This window comes from Euleptes europaea, chromosome 1 (assembly GCF_029931775.1).
Source record: "Euleptes europaea isolate rEulEur1 chromosome 1, rEulEur1.hap1, whole genome shotgun sequence".
NCBI classification, from domain to species: domain Eukaryota; kingdom Metazoa; phylum Chordata; class Lepidosauria; order Squamata; family Sphaerodactylidae; genus Euleptes; species Euleptes europaea.
Genome location: NC_079312.1, coordinates 176,867,938 through 176,888,617, shown reverse-complemented (window position 1 = coordinate 176,888,617; position 20,680 = coordinate 176,867,938). Strand labels below are relative to the sequence as shown.

At 50.9% G+C, this 20,680-nt stretch overlaps 1 protein-coding gene across 1 annotated transcript in view; it reads right to left on the bottom strand.

Moving 5' to 3' along the window:
• FGD1 (FYVE, RhoGEF and PH domain containing 1) overlaps positions 1-19,531 on the bottom strand; it is a 58,760-nt gene extending 39,229 nt beyond the window's left edge. Inside the window, exon 1 of the mRNA XM_056867385.1 lies at positions 19,402-19,531. Within this exon, the coding sequence (XP_056723363.1) occupies positions 19,402-19,528 (127 nt within the window). The 5' untranslated portion in view covers positions 19,529-19,531. The remainder of the gene's footprint in view (positions 1-19,401) is intronic.
• Positions 19,532-20,680: the final 1,149 nt, after the last annotated feature.

Genomic DNA, 20,680 nt, shown 5'->3' with positions numbered 1-20,680 from the left:
CCACATTGCCAAAATTAGTTTGCTGCAAAGAGCAGAAACCCAGGTGCCACTCACCCCCGGCAAATGCAACCCGCTCTGGCTCTTTTCCGCAGCTCCTGCAGAGGACTTTGTCCAAATGCCTCCGGTGTTGACTCTGTTCCTAGCGATGCCAGGCCGAACCTTTTTCAAACGGCTGCCCAAACAGGAACTTACCTGCCCCTTTAAGGTGGAGGACGCTGAAAATACCGACTGATATGAATGCGTTATGAGGAGAGGAGAGCATGTTCTTCCTCTTGGGAGGCGCCGGCCGATGATTCATTACCAAGTCAGAAACAAAGAATTGCTCACTAAGGAACATCTGCTTCGCTGGACTCTGGACTCCTACAGCGGGGGTCCCCTCGGGTTGCCAGGTCCCTCCTGGCATCCGGCGGGAGGTTTTATGGGCAGAGCCTGAGGAGGGCGGGGTTTGGGGAGGGGAGGGACTTCAATGCCATAGAGTCCAATAGTCAAGGTGAAACTGATCTCTGTCCCCAGGAGAGCCGTTATAATGGTGGGAGATCTCCAGCCACCACCTGGAGATTCAGTACAGGAGCGAAGAATACTTATAAGTGCAAACAAATATTTATATGCTACCGTGTCTAATACAATACGCACTTCATAAATATACAAAAAGAACCATTCATCCAGTTGTAACACATATACACAAAATCATCTCTAGGATGGCGGTGGATGGAAAAAGTTCAATAAAAAGGTGCAGTTTCTCTCAAGATATGCTCAACAGTCTTCTGTATTCATCCCATGCAGGTAAGTAGACTTTTTATTGAACTTTTTCCATTCACCACCATCCTAGAGATGATTTTGTGTATGTGTGTTACAACTGTATGAATGGTTCTTTTTGTATATTTATGAAGTGCGTATTGTATTAGACACGGTGGCATATAAATATTTGTTTGCACTTATAAGTATTCTTCGCTCCTGTACTGAATTTCTTATCCTTTGATACTAGTACAGTGGTGTCTATTTTCTCCTCCACCACCTGGAGATTGGCAACCCTACCTGCCACCCTCCTGGCACCACTGGTAAATGGAGACAACAGCCACAGGGACCTATTGTGAAGGCACAACAAATGCCCCCCCCCCAAAAAAAAACCATTTTACACTCTGAAATTAAAATGCATCAATAATTCCTTTAAAAAACTCACATGAAGACCCCACAAAAGCCATTTTCCATTCTCGGCTGTCCCACTTACGAATGCGAATGTCACGTTCTCCGTAATTCCCTTCAGTACCTTCCCTTCAATAAATAGAAACCCGCTCAGGAGGATGACGACTTATCATTTTATTTATTTACTAAACATTATTATTTATTTCATTTACTTATTTATTACCCATCGTGGGTAAACGCGCTCTCTATCCATTTTCTCCACACTGTGCATAATTTTATAAAATCTTTATCACAGCCCCCCCTTTAAGAAGAAGAAGAAGAAAAGAAGAAGAAGAAGAAGGTTAGTTTTTATATGCAGACTTTCTCTAACACTTAAGGAAGCATCAAAGCGGCTTACAATCCCCTTCCCTTCCCCTCCGCACAACAGACAGCCTGTGAGGTAGGTGGGGCTGAGAGAGCTCTAAGAGAACTGTGACCAGCCCAAGGTCACCCAGCTAGCTTCACGTGGATGAGCAGGGAAACCAACCCGGTTCACCAGATTAGCCTCTGCCGCTCATGTGGAGGAGCGGGGGAATCAAACCCGGTTCTCCAGATTAAGAGTCCACCGCTCCAAACCACCGCTCTTAACCACTACACCACGCTGGCTCTTCGCAAAAAATATTAAAAATATATGCACAAAATTTTTTCAAAGCCTTTCATTTGTTGCTTGCCTTCTCGACAAGGGGGCGTGGTACGCGTAAGGGTCGGCCCTACAGGTAAGTCCATTTGCAAGCATCCAGCAACGCCTCCTCTCTCCTCAGTCCGAGCATTCCCGGGATCCTGGAGGATTTCCCCCCCCCTGCCCATCTTCTGGGCACGGAGCAGGGGTCGCTTGGGGTGTGGGTGGGGAGGGAGTTGTGCATTTCCTGCATTGCACAGGGGGTTGGACTAGATGACCCTGGTGGTCCCTTCCGACTCTTATGATTCTATAATGCCTCATTCCACCTTAACCCAGCTGCACCGCTGGTGAACTCACCTGCGGGGCAGGGCCCTGCCCGCTCTGGCACGCCCGCCTGCTGGCGCTGGCCCCACCCCGTGTCAGGAGTGAGACTCCTGGCTGCTCCATTTACATTCTGGGAGGGGCAGGCTTCAGCTGAACCCAATTCACTGGGGCTCAGCCTCAGGGCCAGCCGGTCACAGCAGGGATTCTTGAACCCGGGAACAAGAACAGGGCCCTCTCCTAGAAATCATGAATACAAAGGAGGTTTTAGATAATGTAGGGAGGGAGGAAGTAGGTGGGGAAGTCAATATTCAACTGTATTTAATATTGAAGATGTACACCTAATAACTTATTAATTTTTTATTTTTTACTTACATATATTGGATGTATTATCAAATGATATGCAGATATTATTGAAAAACAAATATATATACACACACACACATATATACACACATATATATACACATATACACACACACATAGATAGATAGATAGATAGATAGATAGATAGATAGATAGATAGATAGATAGATAGATAGATATAGAACAGGGCCCTCTCCCCTTGACCTGGGGGGTAGGGTTGCCAACCTCCAGGTAGTGGCTGGAGATCTCTTGCTATTACAACTGATCTCCAGTGGATAGAGATCAGTTCCCCTGGAGAAAAGGGCCGTTTTGGCAACTGGATTCTATGGCATTGAAGTCCCTCCCCTCCCCAAACCCCACCCTCCTCAGGCTCTGCCCCAAAAACCTCCCGCCGATGGCGAAGAGGGACCTGGCGACCCTAGGTGGGGGAAAGCTTCCAAGATTTTGAGGCAGGCCTTGGCCCAGAGTCTAGGATTGCCACCTCTGGGCTGGGAAACTCCTGGAGATTTGGGCGGTGGAGCCTGGAGCAGGATTTGGGGAGGGGGAGGGACCTCAGCGGGGTATAGTTTCATATGCTTTGCCCTCCAAAGTAGCCCTTTTCTCCAGGGGAACGGACCTCTACCATCAGCTGTCATTCCAGAAGATCTCCAGCTCCCGCCTGGAGGTTGGCAACCCTAGCTCGGGCCCGTCCCCACCTGAAATGAACCTCAAACACACACACACACACATACACACACACACACATACACACACACACGCAAGGCTGCATTGGCTCATCCCATGTTGCAATAGAGTTCAGAAAGAAGCTTGGGGTAAAAGGTTACAGACTGTAGACCAGGGGTGTCAAACATAAAGCCCGTGGGCCAAACCTGACCCCTTGAGAGCAATGATCCAGCCCACCCACCTACCCCACTCTCAATCTGGGCTGGCATGGCCCAGCCCGACCAAGTGGCATTTATGTCTTATCCGGCCCTTTTAACAACTGAGTTCGACACCTAAGGTTGCCAACCAATCCTAAGGCAAGCACAGGGCGCGCACACGTGCAAAAAAAGTAGATGCACCTCTCGTCCAACACTATATCAATCTACATCATTCTGATACTGACATATTGTTTTCTGTTCTCCGGCAGTTTAAAACGAAACCTTTCCACATTCAAGATGCAAAGAAGATTTTACTCCAACAAGAATCCCGCCTCATCCAAACCCTTACATCTAATGGACTTAACAATGAGTTTGATCTTTCTTGCTTTATATAAAGCTTCAAATCAAATTAGATTACCATAAGGACATGTTCTCTTTAAGAGTCTTGTTTTTCAGTGATACTGCCTTCCGTTTTTCTTGCCACCTTTCCTTGTACCGATTGGCTTACTATTCTATAAAGCCTCGCATTTCCTCAATCCTCCCCTTACCGCTCTTATGAAATTACATGCGCACTTAACTTCCAAATAGACGCATTTATTCTAGGTAAGCATGGATTGACATAGTTTTTTGATGGCAAGCCCGACTTTTACCTTGCATTATTTAATTGGTGTTACCGCAACATGTATATACCGGTAATCTTTTGTTAATTTCACAGCTGACGGTCAATGCACAACGTGCTGATTCCCAATTGGATTTAAAAGAATTATAGTTGCCTTCAAGTTGTTTCTGGAGCTGAAGAAAGCCTTCTGAAACGTGCACCAACGACTAGCCACACGTTCTCCCACCTCACCTTCTTTTTGGACCTTGCTTTGATTTATGGACTATTGAATTTTTATTCTCCCGGGCGGGAGCCTCCCGACCTGGGCGTTTTCATTTTTTGGCTCTTTGTTCTTTTGCTATCTATGGGCATTGTTGCTATGACGCATATGACGTTTATGTTTCTTGGTTACTGGCATGAGGTTAATGCCTTTATACCATTATAATTTATTTGCTACATTCCAGTGTGGTTCGTTTCTTTTGAGCCCCCGTGCCGCCATTTCCTCCAATTACATTTACATTAACTCTGGCACAGGTGTTTTCACTTATTGTAACCTCCAGGTGCTAGCTGGAGATCTCCTGCTATTACAACTGATCTCCAGCCGACAGAGATCAGTGCACCTGGAGAAAATGGCCGCTTTGGCCATTGGACTCTATGGCTTTGAAGTCCCTCCCCTCCCCAAACCCCATCCTCCTCAAGCTCCACTCCAAAAACCTCTCACCAATGGCAAAGAGGGACCTGGCAACCCTATTGACACCCCTGCTGTAGACTATACCACTCTGTATAGATCGTACTGTCTGCTGCTGTAAGTAGGTTCCTACTATGTAATTTTTGCTCTCGTTTAACATGTCATGTTAATATGCTCTGATTCGCCTCTGCTAGGTTTCCAGATTTCTATAACTCAGATCCTATGGCACTGTCTATCGGGTGTCCCGCACAATCGATTGCATCGATTTATTCCGTTCAATCCACCTTGAGTGCCAGAGAAAAAGGCAGGCTATAAATAACGTACATAAAGAAAAATAACTAAATAATGCTAAATCTATAATCTTTGTGAAAAGGGACCTGTCTTTCTTTGTGCCTATATTACTACGTAAAGTGGAATATACTGTGCTTCACCTCTGGTTGGTTTCCTGATTTCTGTAACTCAGATCCTATGGTATTGTCTATCGGATGTCCCGCTCAATCAATTGCATTGATTTATTCCGTTCAATCCACCTTGAGTGCCAGTGAAAAAGGCAGGCTATAAATAACGTACATAAAGAAAAATAAATAATGCCCCCCAGCTATAATCTTTGTGACAAGGGTCTTTCTTTGTGCCTATAATACTACGTAAAGTGGAATATACATTGACTTATGAAAGATAAGAACGGATGGGAGGTGAGAGTTTGATAGAGGAGTCGCTGTACTTTTTTCCAGTGATGGGGGCGGCTGATCCGAGTGGCAAATGGCAGCCCCCCTCCTTCCTCCCCACGGAAATAAGAAACCCGGCTAGCTCCATCCCCCAAGGGCTACCTGCCCCATAAAAGTGCTAATACCATCTGCACAGGGGACTGAAAGGAACAGATGGTCCGGGATCCTTCCTCACTCTACTTGCCGGGCTTTCAAATACCACTCCCCAACCCACATGCCGCCCAACCCCCTTGGGGTAACACAAGCCACGCAGAATCAAACCGATTAATGAGTCTCAAAGCGGGGATTAGACACCGATACAGATAAGCCAAAGGCCAGGATTTGGGGGGGGGGGTATTAAGAGAATACAGAAGTCTGCATGGAGCCAGCGGAGGTCATCGAGGGTCACAATTAAAATCCTGAGACTTGTCTTCAGAGGAAAGCGTTTACAGTGTGATCAAACCCCATTCCCTCTTCACAAAAACTGAAGGGGGACAGATCAGGAGGGGTAGCCATGTTCGTCTGTCAATAGCATTAGAAATAGCATTAGAAAAGAGCAAGAGTCAGTATAGAATCACAGAATCACAGAGTTGGAAGGGACCACCAGGGTCATCTAGTCCAACCCCCTGCACAATGCAGGAAATTCACAACTACCTCCCCCCCACACACACACACACAGTGACCAGAAGATGGCCAAGCTGCCCTCCCTCTCATCATCTGCATAGGGTCACAGAATCAGCATTGCTGACAGATGGCCATCCAACCTCTTCTTGAAAACCTCCAGGGAAGGAGAGCTCCCCACCTCCCGAGGAAGCCTGTTCCACCGCTCTAATTGTCAGAAAATCCTTCCTAATGTATAGATGGAAACTCTTTTGATTTAATTTCAACCCGTTGGTTCTGGTCCGACCATCTGGGGCAACAGAAAACAACTCAGCACCCTCCTCTATATGACAGCCCCTCAAGTATTTGAAGATGGTTATCATCTCCCATCTCAGTCTTCTCCTCTTCAGGCTAAACCTACCCAGCTCCTTCAACCTTTCCTCATAGGACTTGGTCTCCAGACCCCTCACCATCTTGGTTGCCCTTAAAGACTAACAAAATTTCTGGCAGGGTAGGAGCCACGGCTCACTTCTTCAGATCAAAGTTTCTGGCAGGGTAGGAGGTAGGCAGTTTGAACATGCACGCGCGGATGGATGAGAGAGAAGGAATATTTTGGTTCAAGTCCCCATGGAGAGACGGCGGGGTTTGGAAGGGCATCCTGACTCCAGCACCTACAGAATATCGGGACGCGCCGAGGCCTTTGTGCATGGGGCAGGAAAGGAGAAACACATGCCTTTGTGCATGGGGGTGAACAGGAAAGGAGAAACACAGGTCAGCCATTCCCCCACCTGCCAAAGACAGATAAGGCACAGAGGCAGACAGCCTTCCTACCCTCCCGAGGCCATGCGCCGAGCAGGATTTGTGTCAAAACTGTCCAGCAATCACCTACATGCGGCTGACACCTTGCCCGGAGCATCAAGGTCGGGTGGGGGAGAGACAGAGGATCCTGATTGACAACAGCAATGCAAAGCGTGGCCTTTGCCAGTAGATCCAGCCAAAGCAAGATTTCTCATTTGACTTGTTAATTCCACACGCCACAAACTGCCCTGCCCTCACAGCAGGGGACGGAGCAGCTCCCACAACAATGCTGTTTGAAGAACAAGATAGGCAGCCGTGCTAGTTTGTCTCTAGCCGTACAAAAGAGCAAGAGTCCAGTAGCATCTTGAAGACTAACAACATTTCTGGCAGTGTATGAGATTTTGTGAGCCACAGCTCACTTGTTCAGGTATCTCAAGAAGTGAGCTGTGGGTCATGTAGGGTTGCCAGGTCCCTCTTCGCCACCGGCGGGAGGTTTTCGGGGCGGAGCCTGAGGAGGGCGGGGTTTGAGGGGAGGGCACTTCAATGCCATAGAGTCCAATGGCTAAAGCGGCCGTTTTCTCCAGGGGAACTGATCTCTGTCGGCTGGAGATCAGCTGTAATAGCAGGAGATCTCTTCTGTTACCTGGAGGTCCATTTGCTTAATGTGTGAACCCTCAGGGATCTTATACAGGCATGATGTCTGGAGCAGTTTTTGCTCCATTGGAAATGTCATCAAGCTGTTTAGGAGCGTGGCACTTATTTCTTGAAGACTGGCAAGCTGAAGAAGAATACGAAACGTGTGATTATCTAGAATACACGTTCTTGCCTGCTTCATTGTTTCTTCGGTTTACTCTGCTGTTCATTTCATTTCATCGTTGGATCCTGGGAGGACTCTCCTTTCGATGGTATCCTTTACTCCTGGATTTGTCGAAGCTGCACCAAGCGACTGTTGTTTCGCCCTGTAGCATTGTGCGGGACTTACCTGCTGTTGTCTACGGATATTCCTATTTTCCAGGGGCTGTTATGAATGCAGAATTTGAGTATTGTACTCTGCATAGTATTATCCATGTGTAGGATGTGTGTTGTACGTTTATGAATTATGTATTGCTTATTAACTATGTATGTGAATGTTCACAGTTGATTAATTGTTAAGTAGGTGGTTAGTAAACATATTGAATAGTTGTTTCTTCTTTGAGCTTTTTGCGCTGTTCCTTTAATTTAACTTGGTCACCTGGAGGTGGGCAACCCTACGGTGAATAGACTTAGTTTGTTAAATTAGCCAGGGTTGCAATTTCTTTGTAGCATTATTCAACGCGTGGGCAATTGTGTTTTGCAAATCAGGAACAATAAGGTCTGGGGCTTTTCTCCATCCAAAAGGCGAGGCATTTTGGCACTCGGGCATCGAGCCCGCTGCCGTCTCCCTGACTTAAAAATCTCAGCCGGGTCACGGTCTCTCTCCTGACTCCACCCTGCAAGCCTCTCTCTCTCTCTCTCTCTCTCTCTCTAAAGCTGTGTCCAGCTCCCAGCAAATTAAAGGCCCTGCTTGTCAAAATTACAGAGCACACGAAGGCAGCCTGGCCACATTCTGGGATCCAGGGTCCTCAGATCCAGGAAGAAGAAAGTGGATCCGATGGACTTAGAAGCAGGCCAGCCCCATACCAGCATGGGTCCATTAACTCTGTGTAGGAGTGATAAGTAGAAGAGTTGGATTTTATATGCCGACTTTCTCCACCACTTAAGGAAGAATCAAACCAGCTTACAATCACCTTCCCTCCCCCTCCCCATAACAGACACCCTGGGAGGTAGGTGGGGCTGAGAGAGCTCTAAGAGCTGTGACTAGCCCGAGGTCACCCAGCTGGCTTCGTGTATAGGAGTGGGGAAACAAATCCAGTTCACCCGATTAGAGCCTGCCGCTCATGTGGAGGAGTGGGGACTCAAAACCGGTTCTCCGGATCAGAGTCCGCCGCTCCAAACCACCGCTCTTAACCACTACACCATGCTGTTTTGTGTGGCCAAAGGCCATCACAATCTATCATACAGAACATTAAAATAGCCTTAAAAATAACTTTAAACAGCCTGACCCCCAAGAAGCTAATAATTAAATATGTTAAACACCTTGAGAGCCAGCATGGTGTAGTGGTTAAGAGCGGAGGTTTGGAGCGGTGGACTCTGATCTGGAGAACTGTGTTCGATTCCCCACTCCTCCACATGAAACCAGCTGGGTGACCTTGGGCTAGTCACAGCTCTCTCAGCCCCACCTACCTCACAGGGTGTCTGTTGTGGGGAGGGGAAGGGAAGGGTGATTGTAAGCCGCTTCGATTCCTCCTTAAGCGGTAGAGAAAGTCGGCATATAAAAACCAACTCTTCTTCCTCTTGATTAAAAACAGCTTTCGCTCGGATTTTCTTAGCTGCTAAAGCAAAGAGCCACACTTTGTAGGAAACATCTGGATCGGCGTCGGACAGGAGAAAGAGCAGCTTCTCTGGGTCCGAACAAAGATTTAGGTCCTTTAGAAACGCTCCGAGAAATTTAGACCTGGGCTCTGTGTAAAGAGGACAGAATAAGGCGCAATGAATTAGGTCCTCTGGAACGGCTCCACAAATACATAGGCAAGAGGCCCGTGGTGCTCGGGAGTAACGTCCGGCGAACAAAGCCATTGGCATAGTTTGAAACCGGAGGGAGGTAAAAGCTATTCTGAGGTTAAGGAAGGAGATACTGGCCAGCGTAGGACAATTAACTCTGTGTAGGATGCTAGGAGCAGCGTCCTCATGGGAGACTTTCCAAAAAATCCCCCTATCCCCTACTTTCCAAAAATCCCCCTACACCAGTGTGGTGTAGGAGGGAGCCAGCGTGGTGTAGTGGTTAAGAGCAGTGGTTTGGAGCGGTGGAGTCTGATCTGGAGAACCGGGTTTGATTCCCCCACTCCTCCACATGAGCGGCGGAGGCTAATCTGGTGAACTGGATTTGTTTCCCCGCTCGGATTTGTTTCCCCGCTCCTCCACACGAAGCCAGCTGGGTGGCCTTGGGCTAGTCACAGCTCTCTCAGCCCCACCCACCTTGCAGGGTGCCTGTTGCAGGGAGGGGAAGGGAAGGTGATCGTAAGCCGGTTTGAGTCTCCCTTCAGCGGTAGAGAAAGTCGGCATAGCAAAACCAACTCCTCTTCTTCTGCTTCTACCCTTAAAAAACAAAAGAGTACATGCTGACATATGGCGTCCTGTCTCCAGATAAAATACTAACAGGGATCTGAGCGCATAACTAACAATCCTGGAATACACCCAGGATAAGCGCCACTTGGTTGGGGAAAGACGGCGGCTCGTGCATCAGTTTGCACACAAACCCCTCCCGGGAAGCTAAAATCCAGCATAAAAGCAAGAAAGCCCCATATACCCATCGTAAGGGGGTAGCGCCAAGGGGTTGATTCAGGATGCTTTTCTTGTCCATCCCACTAGCATCTACGGCCCCCCGGGCGATCCGGAAGCTTCTGTGCACATCACGGGTCCATATGGAACATATTAAGGGCTCGGCAAAAAAGAAAGGAAAGGCTGGGAGGGAAGAGAAGCCAAATGTGGGTGGTGCGGCTGGACGTATCCTGCCCTCACCCTGCTGTATTGTATGTGATGGGGTGGGGGGAGCGTTAACCCATTGCGTCCCACAGAACAGGAAATAGAAGGTGGCGGAAGGGGGGAGTTGGGGGGGAAATCGCACAAAAGTCTTGGCGTGGATGGAAAAAACGAGCCCGCTAAAATGCTAAGAGTCCGAGCTTTGCATTTTGACTAGATCCCATTTCTGGGTCCCCTCCCCTATGTTGCCTTATACACACACACAGAGAGAGATTGTTTTGGGGTGCAGGTGAGCCTCGGTGCCTGTATGTGCATTTGTCCTGGGGGCACCCCACTTGGGAGCACCTGGCACAAGAACTGGATTTGGGACCAGGACCCAGAAAGCGCCCCCTTGGAGGGCACAGCCCCCTGAATGTGGGGGCCTACGATACGTGGTGCTCCAAACCTCCTTTTGGCGCGCAGAGCTTTCAAATTGTCCTCCGTGTCCTTTAGGAACTAGGAAAAGTGAATAAGGAACTGGGAACAGGGGACGAACCAAGACCCAAATTCAGCCTCCTCGCACGCACCCAAATAATGAGCCCCGCGCGTGTTTCTCGATCGGCTCCTGCAAACGCAGATGCAGCCAAATTGCTACTGACATCTTAACACACCGGTGATCGGCCCAGGCAAGATGAGCATTGTTTAGACAACGGCACGTTGCAGAGCAGCTGGCACAAAAGACAGGCCTCTGCCCTGAGGAAACTACAGCCCGGGTTTCGAAAGAGGCGTAGGGGACAACCCAGAGAGGGAAAGAATGTGAAGCAAAACTGGCAAGGGATTAATGCAACCAAAGTGCAGTAAATGCACCTTGGCACGCTGGCAGCGTTTGGGAATATAGGTAGGGTTGCCAGGTCCCTCTTCGTCACCAGAGGAGGTTTTTGGGACGGAGCCTGAGGAGGGGGGGGTTTGGGGAGGGGGGGGGACTTCAACGCCATAGAGTCCAATTGCCAAAGGGGCCGTTTTCTCCAGGGGAACTGACCTCTAACAGCTGGAGATCAGTTGCAATAGCAGGAGATCGCCAGCTAGTACCTGGAGGTTGGCAATCCTAACTACAGGGTGGGATTTCCCCCCTTCCCATCCAGGCCCATGGCTCTTTCTTCCTGCCCCCAGACTCTACTTCTTCCACTTGTTCCATTCTTTTAGTGCACCTCCCGTAGGAAAAATACTTGACAACCAGGACCTTGGAAACAATTACGTAAAAACAAGAGGTACATTTTCCCCATTAGCACCTTCCTGTTTTTTCCTCATCTCCCCTCTTTGTAGATTGCTAAAACTGTAGTTGGGGCTGGTCTATGATTTTTTACTCCAGTACACCGCCTAGCTATTTATAGGCTCCTAATAATTAATGTTTATTATACACGCAGGGTTTTTCCCCCAGCTAGCACGATTTGAAATTCAATCCTATGCAATGAGGAAAGTTCCCCAGTCCTAAGAAAGTATGCATGGCGTTGTAGTAGGGTTGGCAGCTCCAGGTTGGGAAATACCTGGAGATTTGGGGGTTGTAGCTTGAGGAGGGCAGGGTTTGGGATAGGGGAGGAATTTCAATGGGGTATCATGCTATAACATCCACCTTCCAAAGTGGCCATTTTCTCCAGGTGAGCTGATGTAATCAGTTGTAATAGCAGGAGATCTCCAGCCACCATCTGGAGACTACAAGCAAAATAATACTTGCTGGTGGAAAGTAGCAAAGTAGGAAAACATGCTTCAGCAACGTAGACCACTATACAAAATTAGTGCATTATACAATATTAGTGCAATGATGTTTCTATTAAATAAACATAGACACAGATTGACCATATATATCCCACAACCTGACAATACAACTAGACAACAACCTGACAATACAGCTCAACAGCAACGTAGGTAATAACCAAACCGGCAGAGATCAGCCAATAGAGATCAGCTCCCCTGGAGAAATTGGCCATTGGACTCTACGGCATTGAAGTCCCTCCTCCCCCAAACCCCACCCTCCTCAGGCTCTGCCCCCAAAACCTCCCCCCAGTGGCAAAGCGGGACCTGGCAACCCTAGTAATCTGAAATCTGCAGACTATGGCAAGAGAAAGATGGTCCCGCTGCCGCCATTATATGGGCTGCAGTGCCGGAGCAACGTCACCACGATACATCCTTGGCAAAGCGGGACCTGGCAACCCTAGTAATCTGAAATCTGAAGACTATGGCAAGAGAAAGGTCCCGCTGCCGCCATTATATGGGCTGCAGTGCCGGAGCAAAGTCACCACGATACATCCTTAGCAAAGCGGGACCTGGCAACCCTAGTAATCTGAAATCTGCAGACTATGGCAAGAGAAAGATGGTCCTGCCGCCGCCATTATATGTGCTGCAGTGCCAGAGCAACGTCACCACGATACATCCTTGGCAAAGAGGGACCTGGCAACCCTAGTAATCTGAAATCTGCAGACTATGGCAAGAGACAGAAAGATGGTCCCGCTGCCGCCATTATATGTGCTGCAGTGCCGGAACAACGTCACCACGATACATCCTTGGCAAAGCGGGACCTGGCAAACCTAGCAATCTGAAATCTGCAGACTATGGCAAGGGACAGAAAGATGGTCCCGCCGCCGCCATTATATGTGCTGCAGTGCCGGAGCAACGTCACCACGATACATCCTTGGCAAAGCGGGACCTGGCAACCCTAGTAATCTGAAATCTGAAGACTATGGCAAGAGACAGAAAGATGGTCCCGCCGCTGCCATTATATGTGCTGCAGTGCCGGAGCAACGTCACCACGATACATCCTTGGCAAAGCGGGACCTGGCAACCCTAGTAATCTGAAATCTGCAGACTATGGCAAGAGACAGAAAGATGGTCCCGCCGCCGCCATTATATGTGCTGCAGTGCCGGAGCAACGTCACCACGATACATCCTTGGCACGGCGGTTAAGCACAGCCCCATCCGAAAATGAATTTGCTGGCAGGCGCTGCAAACCTCGGGATCCGGCCGTTGGCACACGAGAGCCGGCCTGCAACGGTCCTCCCGTCTCAGGCCTCGCCTTCCCCTCCCCACTCCGAGCCAGGCAGCTGCTGCTGCTGACACAGTGAACTACCGCGGCCCCCCGAGCTCCCCAGCCCGGCCCCTTTCTAAAGATAGCTCTTCTCGCCCAGATGGATGGAAAGAAAGAGATGGTGGGGCGAGCCTGGAAAGCCTGCGAGCGAGGAGAAGGAGCAGGAATCGCCCAGATGTGCCCTCCGGGTAGGGCGGCTCCCGACACCCCCCTGATATTGTCAGAGCTTGGCCCAGGACAGTTTGGCATCCGAGGCAGGAACGCCGCCTCGTCAACCCCGCCATCCTGCGCCGAGTTACCTAAACCCCTCCGAATCGGCAAGCTGAGAGTCAAATGGCACAGGATTGAAACATAAACCACAAAGGGAAGTTGTCCCCGTGTAAACCTGGACAAAACTGCAGTTCTTGTCCGTTTTAAAACACTTAGGTTTTCAGGCATGCAGGGACCTCAGTGCTTACCCCGACAATGAAAATACTGGTTCCCGGAGGCTGTTTCAGGTTGGGGGTATGGCATGGAGCCAGCGTGGTGTAGTGGTTAAGAGCGCTACCCTAAGAGCGGTGGTTGGGAGCGGTGGAGTCTGATCTGGAGAACCGGGTTCGATTCCCCACTCCTCCACATGAGCGGCGGAGGCTAATCTGGTGAACTGGATTTGTTACCCCACTCCTAGACACGAAGCCAGCTGGGTCACCTTGGGCTAGTCACACTCTCTCAGCCCCACCTACCTCACAGGGTGTCCGTTTTGGGGAGGGGAAGGGGATTGTAAGCCGGTTTGATTCTTCCTTAAGTGGTACCGAAAGTCGGCATATAAAAACCAACTCCTTCTTCTTCATTTATTTATTTAGGTTTTGTAACCCGTACATGTATTTCAATGTGGTTAACAATAACAAATCGGTATAAAAATCAACTGCAAACTGTTTTAAGGAGTAAATGCCGGGTATTTTTTTGGAGCCGCCACCCTTAGCGTCCCTTTCCCCCTCTCCCTTTGATCGGTTTGCCTTAACCAAAGGGCAAAGTCAGCGCTGCCAAAGGAACCGCTCAATTCAGCTCCCGCCAAGTCTTGATTATGGCTCCCTTGATTTAGGGAAGCTGTCTAGGACATTCCTCCATCACGGCTCAAGTCCACTGGCTCCTGAAAGACCAACAAAATGTGTTCCAGCGATCCTTCCTGGTGCCACCAGACTCCTGCTTAATTTGGCTACTAACAGACCAGCACGGCTACCCATCTGGAACGGTCCTCTTGTTCGGACGCCGCTTTCCGGCACTCCTCTTCCAGCCCTTCTCCACTTTGGGTCCCCTTCAATCCGCTGCGACCACGCGCAGCATCTCCCACGGGAAGGGCCAGGAGGAGGAGGAGGTCTTCCCGTTGTCTCCCCAGCCTGGCTCCGGCCCCCAAGCTGTCCCCCCTGCGGCTTTCCCTGGAGCCAGGATGTGGTTTTGCTTTTATGTCAACCCAGCAGCGTTCCTCGAGGCTTTGTAATGAAGGAAGACGGGAGGAGGAGGGGAGATCGGAGCTGGAACCGTCGCTGAAGCTGGAAGCGGAGAAGGGACGGCGCTGGCTGGCTCCTGGTTCAAAAGAACTCGGATTCCCCCTCCAGTGCGCCTGCCACAGGCGGGCGGAAAGAATATCTGAACAGTAGTGTGAAATGTGTCTGATCCTTGCCCCGAACACACCGTAGATTCTACAGCTTCCCTTTCCCATCACTCAACCCTACTTTCCACCGGGTCAGCGCCTGCATCCTTCCGCTTTAATCTATCCGATCCCAGGGAACCCAGGGCGCAGAAGTCCTACTTGGCTCTCCGAAGCAGGTAATGAGACGTCTCTTCTACCTTCTGGAGAAGCCAGGGTTTCCAGCAGGCTTCCTTTCAAGCAACGCAAGTCGGGCAATTCCTACTGGAAGCCGCAACGATTAAAAAGAAAGGAAGGAAGGCTCTCTTTTGTGGATGCAAAAAAAAATCTGTGTTGCAAGATGGAAGCGCAAGCGCACACCCGGGGAGCCACGCTCTTTAGGAACAGACACGTTCCAGCTGGAGCGTTTGGACGCATCTGGGCGTCTTTTGCCGTTCGGCACAGGAGAAGCGTAAAATACACCGTGCTTGGTAGGGCAGGCTTGGGAGTAAGCAAAGCAAAATCTGGAGTCACTCCCACTCCCCAACCTTGGACTTGCCTACATATTCCCAAACCGCTGCCACCCAACAATCCTGGCCTGTATCACCGGGGGTAGTCAACACGGGGCCTTTTCTTTTCCTTCTGCTTCCTCCCCCCCCCTTTTGCTCAAGGAAGCAGTGGGTGGGCCTGTGACATTAAAACTGGGGGTGGTGGGCGGGGGGAGGAAGGCTGGGAGCCAAGATTCCTGGGTTCCTACACAAGAAGGGGAGCACATCCCAGCGGATAAATCACGCTTTGGAGGGGAGAGAAGAGGCAAAAAACGAGAGGAGGTGTAGGCTTTCTCCCGCGACGGAAGCACTACGGCGCTCCAGAAATTGCTGCCAGCGGGACAGCCGAGCAAAAAGGAAGCCAGGAGAGATAGGTGTGCCTCTGCAGTTTTCTGCACGTGGTGACAGCAGTGTCTCACCCCATGGAGCCCCAGTCGCATCAGGTGTGGGCTCTGGCGCATAACAAGACAAAGCTTACCCCAGTCTGAATCAACAAAGGAAAGGGGTGGAGATGGGAAGGGCTTGCCCCCCCCTGTCAAGAAACAAAACAGGGGCCAGGAAAGTATCCATGGTTGGCGTCAGGATACTTTAGGTGGGGCGGATGCCAGGGCCCAGGGGCTTCTGGTGGGTCCCGTTGCCGCTGCCCCCCCCCCAGCCATGCACCAGGCGACAGAAGGACTTGTGAGCAGGAGAGGAATGCGCAGGCAGGTGGGGTGGGAAGGGAAGGGAGACACATGAACACATGAACACGTGAAGCTGCCTTCTACTGAATCGGACCCTTGGTCCATCCAAGTCAGTGTTGTCTACTCAGACCGGCAGCGGCTCTCCAGGGTCTTAGGAAGAGGTCTTTCCCATCACCCACTCGCCTAGTCCCTTTCACTGGAGATGCCAGGGATTCAACCAGGGACCTTCTGCATGCCAAGCAGATGCTCTACCGCTGAGCCACAGCCCCTCCCCTCAAATACAGTTAGAATTGAACACATGAAGCTGCCTTACACTGACTCAGACCCTTGGTCCATCAAAGTCAGTGTTGTCTACTCAGACCGGCAGCGGCTCTCCAGGGTCTCAGGCGGAGGTTTTTCACATCACCTACCTGCCTAGTCCCTTTAACTGGCGATGCCGGGGATGGAACCTGGGACCTTCTGCAGGCCAAGCAGATGCTCTGCCACTGAGCCACATCCCCTCCCTGATGGTGGGCAGATAGGGGCCCCTATCTGTCTACCCGAGGTCTCCTGAAAAATGGAATTGGTCCTGTCCAATGCCTTCCTACAGCTATGGGCAGAACCCAGTTATTCAGCCCCCGCAGAATCCAATTCCAGCCAGTAGAAAGCATCATTTTGCACTGATGCCCAAATCGATGCAGGAACCGGGCATGACCGGTAATGGGAAGTGCCGGCCCCAATGCCTGGAGGTTGATGCAGCCACTCCCTCAGGGCTGGGAAGAGGTACCCAGTTTTCAGATATTTGTAACGGAAGGGGTGGGTTTTTGTTTGGTTTTTTGGTTTGCTTTTCAAATAATTTCTGCCGCCGTTTTTTTTCCACCAAGGTTTCTAAGAATACCAAACTTGCAAGAGTGACTCAAATGTGCCAGTATCTCCAGAAATGTTTTTTTTTTCACAGCAGGCAGGAGCCAACAGGTACATTTACTCCACTCCCCACCCCACTCCCCAGGTACAACTCACACATGCGTGTCGACAGGATGCATTTTGGGGATCAGGCCCAAACCCTGCCCTGAATTTCAGAGAGGGCATCTCTGGAAATGTGCAGCTGAGAGGAACAACCCCTTCCGTTCAGCGCTTAGCACAAGCGGCGGTGAGTTCCGCCAGTACACTTAATGCAGATTCAGAGTAGGGGAAACCTCCTCCGAGGACAGCAGCAGCAATCTCATCTACCAGGATGCATTTTGGGGATCAGGCCCAAACCCTGGCCTTAATTCCAGAGAGGGCATCTCTGGAAATGTGCGGCTGAGAGGAACAATCCCTTCCGCCCAGCGCTCAGCGCAAGCAGCCATGAGTTCCACCGGTACACTTTATGCAGATTCAGAGTAGGGGAAACCTTCTCTGAGGACAACAGCAGCAATCTCAACTACCAGGATGCATTTTGGGGATCAGGCCCAAACCCTGGCCTTAATTCCAGAGAGGGCATCTCTGGAAATGTGCGGCTGAGAGGAACAATCCCTTCCGCCCAGCGCTCAGCGCAAGCAGCCATGAGTTCCACCGGTACACTTTATGCAGATTCAGAGTAGGGGAAACCTTCTCTGAGGACAACAGCAGCAATCTCAACTACCAGGATGCATTTTGGGGATCAGGCCCAAACCCTGGCCTTAATTCCAGAGAGGGCATCTCTGGAAATGTGCAGCTGAGAGGAACAACCCCTTCCATTCAGCGCTTAGCACAAGCGGCGGTGAGTTCCGCCAGTACACTTAATGCAGATTCAGAGTAGGGGAAACCTCCTCCGAGGACAACAGCAGCAATCTCATCTACCAGGATGCATTTTGGGGATCAGGCCCAAACCCTGGCCTTAATTCCAGAGAGGGCATCTCTGGAAATGTGCGGCTGAGAGGAACAATCCCTTCCGCCCAGCGCTCAGCGCAAGCAGCCATGAGTTCCACCGGTACACTTGATGCAGATTCAGAGTAGGGGAAACCTCCTCCAACAGAAGCAATCCGAACGACCGCGGCCAAGAAAGCGAAGAACAGCTGTGGACGCTGGGGACACGCAAGTATGGAGATCAAGACAAGGGGAAGCAGAATGCCTTACATCCACAAGGCGAAAAGATGCCAAGTTTCCTTCTGGGGGTACCCACAAGCGTTAGACAAGATGCTGGGGGAGGCGGGCGGAGCACAGGCCTAGAAGGGGATGTTCTCTCAACCCCCACCGAGATTTCATTGCATCCCTCTTTGTCCAAATCTGCCTTTGCTCATCCTGTTGCAGGTTTGGGGGAAACTGCAAAGCCGGGAAGCAAAACGGCAGGGTTGCAAGGCCCGAGAAAGCGGCGGGAACTGTAAGTGCATCGGGGCAGGAGACTGCCGGCCCAGAGTCTGTTGCTCTCTGGCCGTTTTTAAAGCAGAACGTTTGCAAAGATGGGGCAGAGAAAAGGAACCTCTCCTCTGAATCCTCCTTACCGAATGAAGCTGCTCCAAAGCAATTGGGGGGGGGGAATATCCACAGCTGGCTGTGCCTTCGGACCCCCCAAAAAAATGTCACCAGACACCTTCCTCTCCCCCAGCGACCCTGGCTTCCATCACAGCACGCTGCTCTAACCACTGGACCGCACTGCCCAAGTGGAGAAGTCCAGTCTAGGACAGCATCTGGATTTGTGGGGTACAAGCTCCCCTGACTCGAACCATTGCACTGAGCTCCCCTTGCTCCTTCGGACACCACCCCCAACGCCACCAGACACCATCTCTTTCTTTCCCCCAACGACCCCGGCCATCCATCACAACACGCTGCTCTAACCACTGCACCGCACCACCCAAATGGAGAAGTCCAGTCTAGGACAGCATCTGGACTTGTGGGGTACAAGCTCCCCTGATTCGAACCATTGCACTGAGCTCCCCTTGCTCCTTCGGACACCACCCCCAAAACGCCACCAGACACCATCTCTTTCTTTCCCCCAACGACCCCGGCCATCCATCACAACACGCTGCTCTAACCACTGCACCGCACCCCCCAAGTGGAGAAGTCCAGTCTAGGATGGCATCTGGATTCGCGGGGGTAGAAGGTCCCCCCTTTGCTCTAACCACTGCGCTCCGCTTCCCTTGCCCAAGCCCCCCAAAAAAAGCATCCTCCCCCACTCCGGTTCAGTTCCAGAAAATGCACGACCCCCTCCCTTCCCCAAGCAAGCACGCATCCCCCATCCCCTCCCCCATCCCCTCCCCCCCAATTACACTTACCGGCTCGGATCTGGGGCGAAGCCGCCCCCCCTTCGATGTGATAAGAGAATCTCATGGCTTTGAACTGCTGGGAATAAGATCCACCGGGATCCGGGCCGGGCATGCCCAGCACGCTGGCCCTCTGCATGGCTGAGCCCCCCCTTTTTTTTTCAGTCCCCTCCAAAATCCCTTCGCCCCCCGACACCCCAGCTGCTTCGAGTCCCCATCAAACTGCCGGGGACCCCCTTCCTTCTCCGAGAAGAGTGGGTCTGAACGCAGCTAAGCCCACCAGAGAGAGAGCCCTGCTCCAGCAGAGGTGGGGAGGGGGGGCTGGCTGGCTGGCGAAGGGGGGAGCGCCTGAACACACAGTCTGTGGATTGATTTTTTTGTCTTCTCTCTCTCCCTTTCCCCCCCCCCCCTCTTTAAGACAGATCCTTGTAACAAGTCAGCACAGCTCTTCCCATGGGCAGCGCCTTCCTCGGCCGGGCATGGATCAGAAAAGCGGGCTCGGAAGCGAATCCACGTTGGAGAATCTGCTGGATGCCCCCCCTTTTCCCTCCTCCTCCGCCACCACCACCCCCTCTCCACCCAGTGGGTTGGTTTTTTTCGTACTGCTGCGGAAGAAGCAGCTTGCTTGCAAGGAGGTTTTGCAAAAAAAAAAACCCTCCCCTTCATTCTTTTTGTAAAAAAATATTGGATAGAAATGGGATTTCATTCGCCACACACAGCCGGGAATGTCGATTGGCTCTTGGCTGCTCGGGGAGAAGAGGAGGAAGAAAAATTCCCTTTCCCCTCCGCCCACCCCAGCTCCAGGATATTGACAAAAAGGGCTGGAAAAGGGGAGCGTTGGCGATTTAGATCCTCACGCTGTTTGAACCACCCCCCTGTAAAATTTTACGCTTCCTTCACCCCCATACACAATTTTCCCTCCGTCGGGTTAAGTCCAGAAACTAGAGGCAGGGTTTGGTACCTCCTTAAAATGAAGGGCAAATGGGGGGCCGCCAAATGTTCCAAAAAAAAACGCTTGGATTTCCCTCCCCGTCTGTTCCTGGACCACCCATCTCCCGGCCCCGGATTTAATCTCTTCGGATAACAGTTCGAATCCACGATTTCTGCTCTTTGCATTTTGCAGGCTTCTAGTGCCTCATCCAAAAAAGCACACAGGTTGGGTGGGTTTCTCCCCACCCCCAACTTTCTAGGAAGTTTCACTCAACCAGTAAACATGGGAGCTGTGTTTCCCCCCCACCCCACCCCATATATTTTAGCGGCTTTCTCAACAAGAATTTGACCCTCTCGGAAG